The sequence below is a fragment of the Geotrypetes seraphini genome, chromosome 7 (genome assembly GCF_902459505.1).
Source record: "Geotrypetes seraphini chromosome 7, aGeoSer1.1, whole genome shotgun sequence".
Classification (NCBI taxonomy): Eukaryota; Metazoa; Chordata; class Amphibia; order Gymnophiona; family Dermophiidae; genus Geotrypetes; species Geotrypetes seraphini.
Window position 1 is genome coordinate 81,256,808 of NC_047090.1, and position 14,816 is coordinate 81,271,623.

General features: G+C 43.0%; 1 protein-coding gene across 9 annotated transcripts in view; it reads right to left on the reverse strand.

The window, feature by feature from the left end:
- The window catches only part of PRKD1 (protein kinase D1), a 289,583-nt gene that overhangs the window by 15,449 nt on the left and 259,318 nt on the right, over positions 1 to 14,816 (reverse strand). For 8 of the 9 annotated variants that reach the window (XM_033952189.1, XM_033952192.1, XM_033952188.1 and 5 more), the window contains one exon: positions 8,443 to 8,549. In XM_033952189.1, coding sequence (XP_033808080.1) covers positions 8,443 to 8,549 — 107 coding nt within the window. The remainder of the gene's footprint in view (positions 1 to 8,442; positions 8,550 to 14,816) is intronic. The other variant, XM_033952190.1, reaches the window with a different exon arrangement.

Here is a 14,816-nt window from a genome sequence, read left to right on the forward strand (position 1 = left end):
CAAGGACAAACAGGAATTCCCCAAGCAGCTAAGTACTGGGACCTTGCATAGGGTTTTGTAAGGGAAAAGCAAAGTAATGCTACAGAGGGGGAAGGGAAGCTTGGCCAGCCTGCTCTTCTAACTACCCTGAGGGGGAGGGGAATGGGAAAATGTAAATACAGAAAGCGTGGAAATAGCTAAGTATGATTATGATACCAGTAGTATGGGCTGGGAGAGCCATGCTAATATCCCAGAAGAATATAATTTGCCAGAAGAAGGCATGGAGTTGTGATATAACTGCTCTTTCCAACGTTTCTCTACCCAGAATATTAAATGAGCTAGGAACGTGTATGTACTAGGGAGGGCTACAGAGGGCTGATAAGAAACAGGGACCAAGCACAAGTGCTAGGGAAATTATCCAATCCCTTGAACAAGTTTTTAAACTGCAGAAGAAAGGGGTGCTTGGAAACTTGGGTGGGGCATAGCACAACTTTATGCATAGGAAGGGTTATTTTGTTTCCACCCCCACTGTTTAGGCAGAACTGCCAAGAGAGAAAAGCAGTGAAAGCTGAGAAGCCAAAAGTCAATGAAAACTGTTTTGGTTTATTGTTTGGACTGGCTATGATATACCAGGCATTGCCTTAAAGAGAGGGGAGTAAGCTGGCAAACGCTCCCTAAGAGGGAACCTAGCTACCTGCAGGTTGGAGTCTTGGAGGCAACTGAAGCCTGGTGGCAATGAAATTTGAAATGAAACACAATAATGAGAAGGCATGCTTTTTACCCAGGTGGCAATGAAGACTGAACTGCACAGAAATTATCACTGGATTTGAGTCTGATATTTTGGGGGGTTTTCTTGTGGACAAATAAAGTGTAAACATTATTTTGAACTGAATCCAGAAAAATCCCATGTTTTTCTTTTCACCAACCAGATCAAAGGCCCCCCAAATCTTTCCTGCGGTCCGAGCCGTGTCTTTCGCTTGCCGAGAGCCTGGCCCGGCCACAATATATATCTTTGGAACAGATTGCTGCCTGCCACTGTTTCATTGGTGATTATCACCACTAAAAGGGTACCATAATTTTATAAAGGTATTTTCAAATGTACTATATATGCCAGTATATGCACACACAATACCAGTTAAAAAATTACCCTCCATGTTAAAATTTCTGTGACTTTGTAGCAGGTATGTTCAGGAGCAGATTTTGGATAAAGCATAGGCGGAGCTGCAATTTACACACACAGGGCCAAATTCTATATATGTTGCCTAAAAAAAAATCAGTTTTGAAAAGGTCGGTGCTTAGCATGATTCTATAAGCTGCCTCCGGAGTTAGGCACCCAATTGCATGACTAACATTTAAGTGCAGGAATTTAGGCCAATGAAAACCAGGACAAAATGCTTGTGTCTAAGTAGTGTGCGGATTGTTTGCTGGTTCTCTGTCTACTCAGCTGTTGTTCTTTTTACAGTATGTAAATGCTAAACATGAAAATCAAGTGTCATTTAAACCAGTGATATTCAACCCAGTCCTCAGGGACCACTTAGCCAGTCGGGTTTTCAAAATCTCTGTCATCCATATTCATTGTGGATATCCTGAAAACCCGACTGGCCAGGTGGTCCCTGAGGACTGGGTTGAATATCACTGGTTTAAAGTACTAGGTCAAAGTACTAAATGTAACCTGCCCCACCCCTGAGAGAGACCTGCAGGTCTCCAATTGTCTGTAGTCATTTAGCTGAGTTAATCAGCAGAAATTCTCCCAGAAGGAAGAGCTAAGTTTACATTGAAAATTAAACTTCATCCAAAGTTTTAATACAAAGGGTGAAATAAAAGTTATAGCAAAACTTGTGAATTTTGTAAGACCAAATGTGAATCAGACCCCAACTACTAAACACAAGTCAAGTACAGAAAGGATTTATTGCACTCTTACTTTCAAACCTATTAAAGAAATGTTGAATTGTCAAAGCTCCTAAAATCATCTCAAATAGTTATACAGTATAATCTCGTTATAACGGACTCGCTTATAACAGAACCTCGTCTATAGCGGATGAGGTCCGCTGGTCCTGGCCGAGCGCCATTGTAAACATATGAAAATCATCGGATATAGCAGACTCGCATATAATGGACTTTCAGATATAACGGACAACTATTTTGATCCCGAGAGCCACTTTTAGTTATAATTTTCTTCGGCTATAACGCACTTGCAGGCTTCGCCTACAAGGTGCTTGGCATGCCAGTGATATAGTATCAAAATGCAGCCCAGAAGAAAATGACGGAGTATTTTTTTTCCAGTATGACATAATGCTTTAGAATATCTTTTAGTGTTCTGGTTTTGCAATCATTTCATGCTATACTAATGTTTTGCTGAGTTTTGTTCATTGATTGAATGTTGTTTCAAGTTGACCTAAATAAAGTTTTTAAAAAATGCAACTCTGGATATAACAGACTGTTTTTCCAGGTCCCTTGAAGTCCGTTATAGCGAGATTATACTGTAATAATTTCTCTAGTACATAGTCCCTGTTGGCCATTGTTAAAATCTAAAAAAACAAAAAGCTAGAGCAATGTTCCAAAACAAAGCTCATTTGGCTACTAAAGTGACAAACTTTCTATTAAAAATCAACACTAGGTACAGAGTTGAGTAAAAATATCAGAATTTCTACAGACTGTTATGTCTGCCACTATACTAGATGTGGGTTAACTCCAACTTTATGAGGTCTTTTAGATTCAAGCTCAAAAACCTTAATTCTTGAAGTCTTCCTGCTTTCTTGGATTCTTCAATGCTTCTCCTATCTTAAGTTGATTTTTTCTTGATCTTCTCCCTACACTTGACTTAACCCCCTCCCCCTCCCTCTTTAACTAAGCTGCGGTAGAGGTTTCTACCGTGGCCCGAAGCACTAAATGCTCTGATACTGCTCCTTTGCTCAAAGAATTCCTATGAGTGTCGGAGCATTTAGGGCCAGATTCTGTATAGGATGCCCGGTCTCAGAAGCCGCCTAAGTGGCTTTTGAGAATCACACATAGACATCCTATAAAGAATCATGTCTGCCTAAGCACACCTAACACCATGATTCTCTAACTGGTGTCCATGTCACAGGTGCCGGTTAGAGAATTGGGTTGCCATTGAGCTTATCGCAGCAAGGTATCACCCTGCTGCGATAAGTTTAGCAGCCCCCCTCCCCCCCACCATGAAGACTTCCAGCAGGAACCCTGCCGGAATCCTGGAAATGCCCCCCCATGAACATCACTGGCAGGAGGGATGCCCAATTCCTCCTGCCAGAACCTCCCCACCAGCAGGAGGGAGGCCCATTCCCTCCTTCTGGAACCCAAGACCACCCCCCCAAACATCGCCAGCAAGAGGGATGCCCAAGCCATCCTGTTGGACACCTCCCTACAACATAAACTAGCCCATCTCCTTCACCTCCCCAACCGGACTCCTCCTAGCCCACCCCAGAACTCCCCCTACCTTATGCTGATGGCCGGCTGGAGGCATCCTTCTTGCCTCCAACCTGCTGGCCCGCCTTCACCTTGGCCAAACAGAATCTTAGGCCCCTCTCGCAGTGCATTCTGGGATGCACTGGGAGTGGCCTAAGATTCTGATTGGCCAAATCCCTTAGGATCCCTTCTGTATGTATGCTTTCTTCTGTATGTTCTGTTGTTGACTAATGTACTCAGGGAGATTGTTCCATTCCCTAGGCCCTTTGCAATGGAATATATTATCCCTTGCATTGTTAACCTCAGCTCTTTTACAGATGGAATTTGAAGCTCTAATTGTTCTGCAGATCGAAGTGGACGAGACGGGACAAGTGACAGAATGCTCTCAACAAAATATTTAGGAGCCAAGTTGTGCAAGCACATATAAACAGTTAGTAATAGCTTAAACCCTCACCATAAACTCACATAATATTCTGTCACTTGTTCCCATCTCCCCAACCCAATCAGAGCCTTATCAGAGCAGTATCCCAGAATGCACCAGGAAGGGGAAGGCATGCCATTTTGGAAGAGGTTGGCCTGCTGGGAGGAGGGAGTGGGCATCTCTCTTGCTAGCCATCTCCTCAAGGTGTGTTTGGGGGGGGGAGGTGTCAGGGGGATGATGGGGTGTGAGGAGGTGTCGGGGAATGTTGGGTGGTTGTTGGAGAATGTCGGAGATTGTCAGGTGGGCATTGGGGAATGTCAAAAGTGTCAGCGATTGGGGGGATCGACAGGGTCAGCGGCAGGAGGGAGTTGGCAACCCTCCTACTGCAGACAGTGTTGGGAGTTCGGGGGTGGCGGCGGGAGGGAGTGGATGTACCTCCTGTCTCAGATAGTATCAAATGGGGGTTCATGGGGGTTGCAGAAGGAGGAAGTGGGCATTCCTCCTGCTGGCCGACTTCACGGTGGGGAGTTTGCAGGTACCCTGCCAAAGATGCTCAGCTAATTGCAGCACGGAGATTTCCTTGCAGTGATCAGCTTAGCGGCAGCATCTATTTGAAATATAGACCAGCTTTTTGTTGGCCTACATTTCAGGCACCTGTTGCAGCCTTAGAGAGATGCCTAGGGTCGATTAAGGTCGGCCAAGGCACTTCCAGGTGAAACCATGCCCATGCCCAGCCTTGGACGAGCTTAAGCATCCCTAGGCACCTCCCTGCACCCATGACAGATGCCTTTAGTGTAGGCGGCCTGCCTCAGGGATTTTTTTTGTTTTTGTTTTTTTAGAAAACATGCATCCTGATTGGCTGGTTAGACAGAAGTAGGACAGCTACCCCTGCCTGCAATCGGGAAGCTGGTTATAGAAGTTGCCCCTAAGGGTTCCCATGTTAACCTTTTTGAACCAGTTAGTGCAGGGTAATACAGATGAGCTAAATGGTTAGTGCAGGAACACCTCTCCCTGCCCTGACATGCCCTGTCAAAAAAATTAGGAAAAAATAATTATTGTGGGTTAGCACATCCTAATGGCAAAACTAACATGAAACACTTTAAAACACCCCACATTAGGCCATTCTTGTTTAATTAAGAGTGCGTTAGCACCTACCGCTTCTTACTACAAGGGCCCCTTTATCTGGTTACTTATGCAGGTTGGAATCTCACCTGTACCTATAGAAGTAACAATGACCAAATTCTATATGGATATTCAGCACTGGCCAGCATCTGATATGGGTGCTGAATATCCAGGTCAAAAATACCTGCAGCAGTCGACATTCATATAAACACTGCTGTGGTCTGAATATTGGAGGGCACAAGAGGGGGAGGATATACAACAGGATTTGGTTAGGAGTGATAATATGGTTCCAAGCTGTAATGGTAGGTAACTACACTACTCCAGAAAAACCTGCCAATGGAGCTTACAAAAAGATACCAACACCAAGGCAGCAAAGTCACAAGGTTCCAAGAGTGGTGACTCAAAGGCGAAAAACACTGAGAATATAAACACAACTTGAAAAAGTCTTCTAATAATAAATTAATGTGATAGGGTACCCTCAGTGTGTAGGATCAGCGATGGGAGAATTTCTCCAGCGCTCACTCCACAAGGTAGAGGCAACCATACCCCCACCTGCACACCATCATCGGGCACCGCATGTGTGCCTTAAATCAAAAAGTGAATCAAAAAAGCAGTGAATACCTAAATAGACACCAGTGTAATCGCCCTCCTCCCAGCTGGCTTAGATTGATACCATTGATTTTTTTCATCTGCGGGTTCCTGACGAAGGGACTCTGTGCTCCCGAAACCGGGCTTGGATGAACCTGGTATCGTATCTGGTACCCAGGGGGGTATTTACCACCGTCCTCCTGTCCTTGCTGCTTGATTCATGAAGACAATTAAAAGCTAACGTCTATCATCATTGTTTGGGGAGTTGGCTGGAGGGTTCCCAGAGTGGAGTAAGCACTGGAGAAATTCCCATCGCTGATCCTACACACTGAGGGTACCCTATCACATTAATTTATTATTAGAAGACTTTTTCAAGTTGTGTTTATATTCTCAGTGTTTTTCGCCTTTGAGTCACCACTCTCGGAACCTTGTGACTTTGCTGCCTTGCTGTTGGTAATGGTAGGTAAAACATTGCTTTACTAGAGAAATGGCCTTTTAGAATATCGTCTTCTCAATTTCTATGACAGCTCTGTCCATTCTCTTTGGGTTTTTCCACCCTTCCTGTTGTTCTTCTCCTATTTGTCTTCTTTCCTTTCTAATATTGCATTTCCTTCCCTCCTCTCATTATTGATACCATAAGCCTTGTGTGTCTTTTGGACGTCATTTATCTGGTCCCCTTTAATGTTGTAAATTTTTTTATCATTGTTCATCGCTTTGAAGTGTGATTAAGCGATTTATTAAATTTTAAATAAAACTTGGAAACTTACCCCCTCGTTTACTAAGGCACGCTAAACACTAACGTGTCCATAGACTAATGTGCCTGTGTTGGCGTTTAGCGCGTGCTAATCGGTCAGCGCACCTTAGTAAAAGAGGGCCTTAGTATAGCTGGATTTAAAAAAAGGAAATGTCCATTGTCTGCTATTGAGACAGACATGGGGGAAGACACCACTTGCCCTGGTGATCAACAGCATGGAATATTGCTACTATTTGGGTTTCTGCCAGGTACTTGTGACCTGGATTGGCCACTGTGGAAACAGGATACTGGGCTAGATGGACCATCGGTCTGACACAAGATGGCTATTCTTATGTTCTTATGAATTGCGCATGGGTAGTTTTGATGGGACAATCATCAAATCCAAATTGTACAGTATTTGTACTTTTCCTATTAAAATTGGTGTAACTAACATATGCAGATAATGGGCTGCAAATGTATGCAGTAATTATATAAGAAAAATACACTCTTGGGGTAATTCTGTGACAGGCTGATTAACTTGTATGGCAAAAAAAATATGTATATATTATACCAATTTTTAAAGAGAAAGTATCCACATATTTTCACCTGTTTTGTGTGCATACATTTCAAGGTCATATTAAACACATGCATATGTATTTTTTAAAAGTATTCACGTAGGACCTGATATTCAGACGTCAGCGATCAATGTTTTGCTGACCACTGCCATTGTTTTACCCAGAAATTCTGTGCTGGGCCATGTTTGGGCTCCAACACTGGATTTCCAGGCATACAAAGCCAATAAAATGCAGTATTTGACACAGAATAACTAGGAAGAACTGCATAAAGATAAGATTGTGTTTTATGCGGTCCTATTTATGTGGTTATTTTAGCCAGATAAGTGCAAGAAATTGGCAATTAACTAGCCAATTGCTGACTCTACCCCTAGGTGTGACATTATGTAATAAATTGACAGGACTTTTAGGAACACTCTTGCCCCCTCTTCTACGAAACCGCGCTAGCGTTTTTTAGCACAGAGAACCGCGCTGAAGGGCTCGCACCACTCCCGGTGCTCATTGAGTTCCTATGAGCGTTGGGAGCAGTGCGGGCCATTCAGCGTGGTTCCCCGCATTAGAAATTGCTAGCGCAGTTTCGTAGAAGAGGGGGTTAGACTTACAAAAGTTTAACAGAGTACTGAAAACCACTTTATTTGTAGAGGCATTTAAATGAATGACTATTGGAAATTAATGAGGATACTGTAATTACTATATAGATGTCTAAGAGAATGTATTTGTTTTATGGAGGAAATTATTTTATGTGATTGCATGTATGTTTTAATATTATGATTGTATTTTTGTAAGCTGCCTAGGGATAGACGGTCAAGAAATTTTTTTAAATAAATAAGAATGCCCACAAAATGGCTGGTTTTGACTTGGGCACTGACCAGGCATTTTAAGAAGCACTATCCAGTTAAGGGCCACTGAACATGCCCAGTTAGGCCCAGACAGGAGAATTAAACTGCAGAAACCTTTTCTGGCCATTTAAATCAGTGGTCTCAAACACACGGCCCGGGGGCCACATGCAGCCCGCAAGGTACTATTTTGAGGCCCTCGGTATGTTTATCATAATCACAAAAGTAAAATAAAACAGTTTCTTGATCCTATGTCTCTTTAGCTATAAATGACAATATTATTATTAAGACTTAGCCAAAAGGAAAGATGTATAAACTATAAAGAGTTTTACCTCATGCAAAATTGTCATTTCTTTAATAAGACATTAACTATTTATTTCTGAGGCCCTCCAAGTACCTACAAATCCAAAATGTGGCCCTGCAAAGGGTTTGAGTTTGAGACCACTGGTTTAAATCATTTTGAATACTGGGCCCAGAAATGGTAATCCATCCAGAACCCTACTGCAGTTCCATGTGACCCAGGCCAAGTCACTTAACACTCCATTGCCCTTGGTAGAAAACTTAGATTATGAGCCTACTAGGGACCGTGAAAGTACCTGTATATAATGTGTACAGTGCTGCAGACAGCTAATAGTGGTATAGAAATTGTAAGTAGTAGTAACCCCACACTACATGGTTTGGGTAAACCTACTCATGTAAAAAAGTTTTTAAAATGACCCCCTAAATAGACCTGTTAGACCTAGTCGTCCAATGTGGCAAACTCAGTACCTGAAGGATTGCTACCTCGTTACGAAGCTGGCTTTCCTGCTTGGTCGGAAATCTCAATTTGTCAATTACTTTAATTGCAACATCTCTTCCTGTTTTCCGATGTTTCCCTGCAAGAAAAAGAGTAGATGACAGCCAACATGCACACGGATGTTATCAGTGAAAGAGAATGCCCCAAGAAGCATTGTTTTCCTCTCCTATTCCTCTGTATAAGCTACCACAAACTCCCCACCCCTCTAAAACAGTCAATGCAGTAATTATTATTACTGTTCCCCATTTCTTGTTCTTCTCCCCCTTCCATGATTAGAACAACTTCGGACTGGTGCTTCGGTTACTTACCAAATTTATGCAAGTATGTTCACAGCAACAAAATTACCAGAATGTAATTTAACGTGCAAACAGATATCCAAGTTAAAGTGAAGATGAAGGTATTTATCGGTTAAGAACCCACATGTGATCCAGAAATGGAATTTACATTAAAATTAAAAGGTTTACACTTTGAGACAATTTTATAGCAAGTTACTTATGTGTGAAGTCAAAGTAGGTGCCTATTTGTCTTTATAAAATTGGCTTAAAATAATATATTAGTATTTTGAAGTGAACAATATTTCATATGACTATATTAATATTTTAAAATAAGCACTTACATTTCATTATAAGTTCCTCAAAAAGCAGCTAAATTTGAAGCTAAATTTCAGCTGCATATATACTTATAGCAGTTTGGAAGCAGATGTAAATGTACGCAACTGAAACATGTATATTATAGTGTACACATGCACTTAATAACTGCTCCACCCAAATGACTCTCCTGACCATGCCTGCACATAGGTTGCATACATGTTTGTGATTACTTCACAAAGCATGTACTTATATGTAAAGAGTAATTTTATGAAGAGGATTGATTATGGTTGAAGAGGGCTGAATTGAGAATCAACTCAGAAAATGCTAATTCTGTATTATAAAACCTTTACAAAAGCGCAAGTATTGATTAAGGTTTAATAATGTTTTTGATTATGGTTTAATAATGTCTATATTGAAACTAGAGAGTGGTAGAAATCTGGAACGCTCTTCTGGAGGCTGTTATAGGGGAAAGCACCCTTCAGGGATTCAATTCACTGGAACAGAACATATGCAGGTAAGGCTAGACTCAAATAGGGCACTGGTCTTTGACCTAAGGGCTGCTGCGTGAGCGGACTGCTGGGCACGATGGACCACTGGTCTGACCCAGCAGCGGCAAATCTTATCTTCATCCCAGGAAATCCAAATTCTGTATTGTAACAATTAAAAAGCTCATATAAACCACTCTGAATTGACTCCGCCAGTCATTAGCAGTGGTACAGAAGCTTTCAATAAACAATAAAATTATACTGTGTGGTTAAGACTGGTTGTGCCTGTCTCTGCCCCCTACATTTTACTAGGGTCATATACAAGATGAACTTTGTTGACCCTGCATGTACATTTATATATATGTATATAACCTCAGTGGTAATTTTATCAGAGGCCTCCACATGAAAAAGACTTTTATAAAATTATCCCACCAAAACTTCACAGACAGAAGATTGCAGCATATGTTGAGCTCAGCTAGTTGCCTTGCATCCAGACTCTTGTCAGTTTTCTTCTTTGGCCATTTAATTATTCTGTGTCAAATGCAGTAAAAAAAATGTAATACCCCAAGAACATAAGAACATAAGCAATGCCTCTGCTGACTCAGACCTGAAGTCCATCGTGCCCAGCAGTCCGCTCATGCGGCGGCCCAACAGGTCCAGGACCTGTGCAGTAATCCTCTATCTATACCCCTCTATCCCCTTTTCCAGCAGGAAATTGTCCAATCCTTTCTTGAACCCCAGTACCGTACACTGCCCTATTACGCTCTCTGGAAGCGCATTCCAGGTGACCACCACACGTTGGGTAAAGAAGAACTTCCTAGCATTCGTTTTGAATCTGTCCCCTTTCAACTTTTCTGAATGCCATCTTGTTTTTTTATTATTCGAAAGTTTGAAGAATCTGTCCCTCTCTACTCTCTCTATGCCCTTCATGATCTTGTAAGTCTCTATCATATCCCCTCAAGTCTCCTCTTCTCCAGGGAAAAGAGACCCAGTTTCTCCAATCTCTCAGCATATGAAAGGTTTTCCATCCCCTTTATCAGACGCGACGCTCTCCTCTGAACCCTCTCGAGTAACGCCATGTCCTTCTTAAGGTACGGCGACCAATATTGGACGCAGTACTCCACATGCGGATGCACCATCGCCCGATACAAGGGCAGGATAACTTATTTTGTTCTGGTTGTAATACCCTTCTTGGTTATGCTTAGCATTCTGTTTGCCTTCTTAGCGGCCACTGCGCACTGTGCCGTTGGCTTCATTGTCATGTCCACCATTACCTCCAAGTCCCTTTCTTGGGTACTCTCATTTAATAACGTCCCTCCCATCGTATAGTTGTACCTCGGGTTTCTGTTTCCCACATGTAATACTTTACATTTCTCAACGTTGAACTTCATCTGCCATTTCATCGCCCATTCCCCTAGTTTGTTCAAGTCCCTTTGCAATTCTTTGCAGTCCTCTTTAGTCCGAGCTCCACTAAATAGTTTGGTATTGTCCGCAAATTTTATTATCTCACACTTCGTCCCTGTTTCTAGATCATTTATGAATATATTAAATAGCAGTGGCCCAAGCACCGAGCCCTGCGGTACTCCACTCGTGACTCTCCTCCAGTCCGAGTAGTGGCCCTTCACTCCTACCCTCTGTTTCCTACCTGCCAACTAGTTTCTGATCCATCTATGTACGTCTCCTTCCACCCCATGGTTCTTCAGTTTCCGGAGTAGGCGTTCATGGGGCACCTTGTCAAAGGCTTTTTTGAAATCTAGATACGATGTCTATGGGGTCTCCTTTGTCCATCAGTTTGTTAATTCCTTCAAAGAAGTGCAATAAGTTCATTAGGTACGATCTCCCCTTGCAGAAACCATGTTGGCTGGTTATCAGAAGTTCGTTTCTTTCAAAATGTTCATCGATGTTTTCTTTTATCAGTGCTTCCACCATTTTCTCCAGAACGGAGGTCAGACTCACCGGTCTGTAGTTTCCGGGTCACCTCTTGATCCCCAAACAGTTATTCCCCCATCGCTCTTGCTTGGAGCAAGGGAGAGACTTCCTTTAATAAATACTAGAGTTTTCTTAGTGAATGATGTGTAGAAATTTTAAGTTATTGCACCTTTTAACTTCTTAGATTATGTGAAGAACCCAAGGGTCTGATTTAAACCCAGGATACTGGGTGGTAAAATGACGGTCTTCCCTCATACGGTATAGACATATGAGCCAGAGTTGTTTATAGAAGGGTTTTTTAAATTTCAATTGCTTTTTGAGATTTGATGCTCTTTATATTGTAGTTACTAATAGTATATGTACCTTTTTCTGTTTCAGTGTAGTGCTGAGCATATAAAAGTTAAAAACAAAAAAAATGTTCATGACTACATGCTTTGCATTGCTATGAAGGGGATTTGAATCAGGCAGCTGAGGATATCAAGCCCAGTGCACCAACCACTAAGCCAGTGATTCCCAACCCTGTCCTGGAGGAACACCAGGCCAATCGGGTTTTCAGGCTAGCCCTAATGAATATGCATGAGAGAGATTTGCATATGATGGAAGTGATAGGCATGCAAATTTGCTTCATGCATATTCATTAGGGCTAGCCTGAAAACCCAATTGGCCTGGTGTTCCTCCAGGACAGGGTTGGGAACCACTGCACTAAGCTATCGCTGCAGAATTACTGTTTCACTGAACTCTGTGGTGCAATACACTTTGAACCTCAAAGAAGTGTTGTGTTGCAATACAGAAAAGATAGTAGAAGCAGCTTTGTGGTTAGTGTACTTCGCTTGCTATCTAGGGATGCCTGGATGCCTGGTTCAAATTTCTCCAGTTCCTTGTGATCTTGAGTAGATTGTGAGCCCCATAGGGGTTCAGGTACTGTTGATAAAGGTGTGAACAAAACCAAAATAAAAAATTTTGCACCCTAGGTTAAACATCTTGCAATGTTATATGTTCTGCATGCACTATACATTTTTATACTGCCACTACAGGCAGCACTAAGGCCTGATTCTGTATAGGACGCCCAGGAGAGGTGTCCTATATAGAATCGGTCCTACACTAAACCCCGATTCTGTAACCGGCGTCCATGGTACAGACGCCGGTTAGAGAATCGGGTTAAATTAGACGCGGCCGCTATACTTATGGCAGCAAGGGATCTCCCTGCTGCAATAAGTATAGCGGCCGCGGCCGCCTGTCCCATCGCTGGCAGGAGGATGCCCAATCCTTCTGCCAGAACCCCCCTGGAACCCCCCTCCCCCCCAAACTGGTAATTGCCAGCAGGAGGATGCCCAATCCTCCTGCCGGAAAGCCCGACGATCCGACGACCCCTCCCCCAACTAACCTTTAAATGTTGGTCGGCTGGACGGGTCTTGCTGCCATCCAGCAGACAGGCCGGCCTCGTGGAAATGAGACGGGCCCGCCCCTTCCCGGCCCATTCCCGCTAAATCTAAGGCCTGATTGGCCCAGGCTCTAGAAGCCTGGACCAATCAGGCCTTAGGCAAAGCGGGCCGCCCATCCCCACTAATCCTAAGGCCTGATTGGTCCAGGTGCCTAGCCTAGCGGCAGCAAGACCCATCCAGCCGATCAACATTTAAAGATTAGTTGGGGAGGGAGGTTAGTTTGGGGGGGTCGTCGGATCGTCAGGCTTTCCGGCAGGAGGATTGGGCATCCTCCTGCCGGCGATTACCAGTTTGGGGGGAGGGGGGTTCCAGGGGGGTTCCGGCAGGAGGATTGGGTATCCTCCTGCCGGCGATGGGACAGGCGGCCGCGGCCGCTATACTTATTGCAGCAGGGAGATCCCTTGCTGCCATAAGTATAGCGGCCGTGTCTACTTACAATGTAGACCAGCATTTTGCTGGCCTACATTTTAAGCATCTCTTCCTCTACTAGGGAGACGCGTAGGGCCGCCTAGGTTCGCCTAAGGCCCGCCTAAGGCCCTTAGGCCAGCTTAGGCATCTTGCGGGCCTCCCTAGGCTCCCGGAGGCGCCTTCAATATAGGCAGCCTGCCTGGGGAGCATTTTTTTTAAAAAACGTGCATCCCGATTGGCTGATTAGACAGCTGTAGGACGCCTACAGCTGCCTAAAATCGGCACGCACTTTGTAGAAACAGGGCCTAAATGTTTTCCCCTGTAGGTGCTGAATGGACACCAGGGGCGCAGCAGGGTCCTCATGGACGGTATGTACTTCTCTTATGGGGGCAGGGCATGATGATGTGAACTCATGCAGGCCATTTTCTGTTTCATGGGCTCCCTCGAGTACACTTTTTCCCCAGACATTTTATATTACTACGTTTTGAGACATCACCATTAATATTCTATGTTTTTGTATACATTTAGGACGCCTTGGTCAGGGAGAGTAGATATGTTGATTTTACATTAGGTTTTAATGTAATTAAGAACCAAGAAACTTAGAGAACAAAAAGTCTTGAGTTGTTTCCTATAGTGAAGATAAGAAATAGATGACGATAAAAGCCGCTTAAAATCTTTGTCCCATAAAGCAGTCTGAAAAGAGAGAATTTTATCATGATATCTTTTATACCTACAGTCCTTGAATGGTGGAAAAATAAAGAAAGCTTTAGTAGTACACTATTAATGTGTTTAAGAGTAACAAAACAAGATCTTGAGAACTTAGATCGGGTGGTCACGTCGTGTATAACTAGCATAAAAAAGGGATAGTAGCCCTGAGGAAACCCCCTCTACGGGTGAAACATGTTGGCTTGTTTATCCCTTGTCAACCACCATTTACCATCCCGGTTAAGTTAAGTATTCACTCTAAAACTCTTCAGTAATATTTATTATTTTAAACTATTATAAGAGTTAATTATATAAAAAACACAGAAAAAAATGATATACCAGTTTCACACTTTGCACCGACCCAATGACGATTAGGTGCGTAAAGCCAGGGGATATGATCGTTTGATCTTCTGGTGGCATCTCTGAGGGCCGAGAACAATTATTGTAACCCTTTTGTTACAAGGCATTTAGGGTGACCTAGAACATCACCTTGGGTTAATGTAAAATAAATGATTAGCAAGCACCTGCATCCTTTGCAACTTGGTGCTGCTTAAGACGTATAGAGGGGTCACCCACAAATAAACCATTCAATTGATCTACACTGTGAACCAAAGAAAAACACACCAAAATATGTTTTGTCGTATCTTCCACAGAACTAGACTGATTCTTATGAAATTTAGTGCATCTTGTGATGAATGAAGTTGATGTAAAATGTTGTAAATTTTTCCCTCTGCATCACAACATTACCTTGTGGAAATGATTTATGAACTGAATAAAAACACATAAA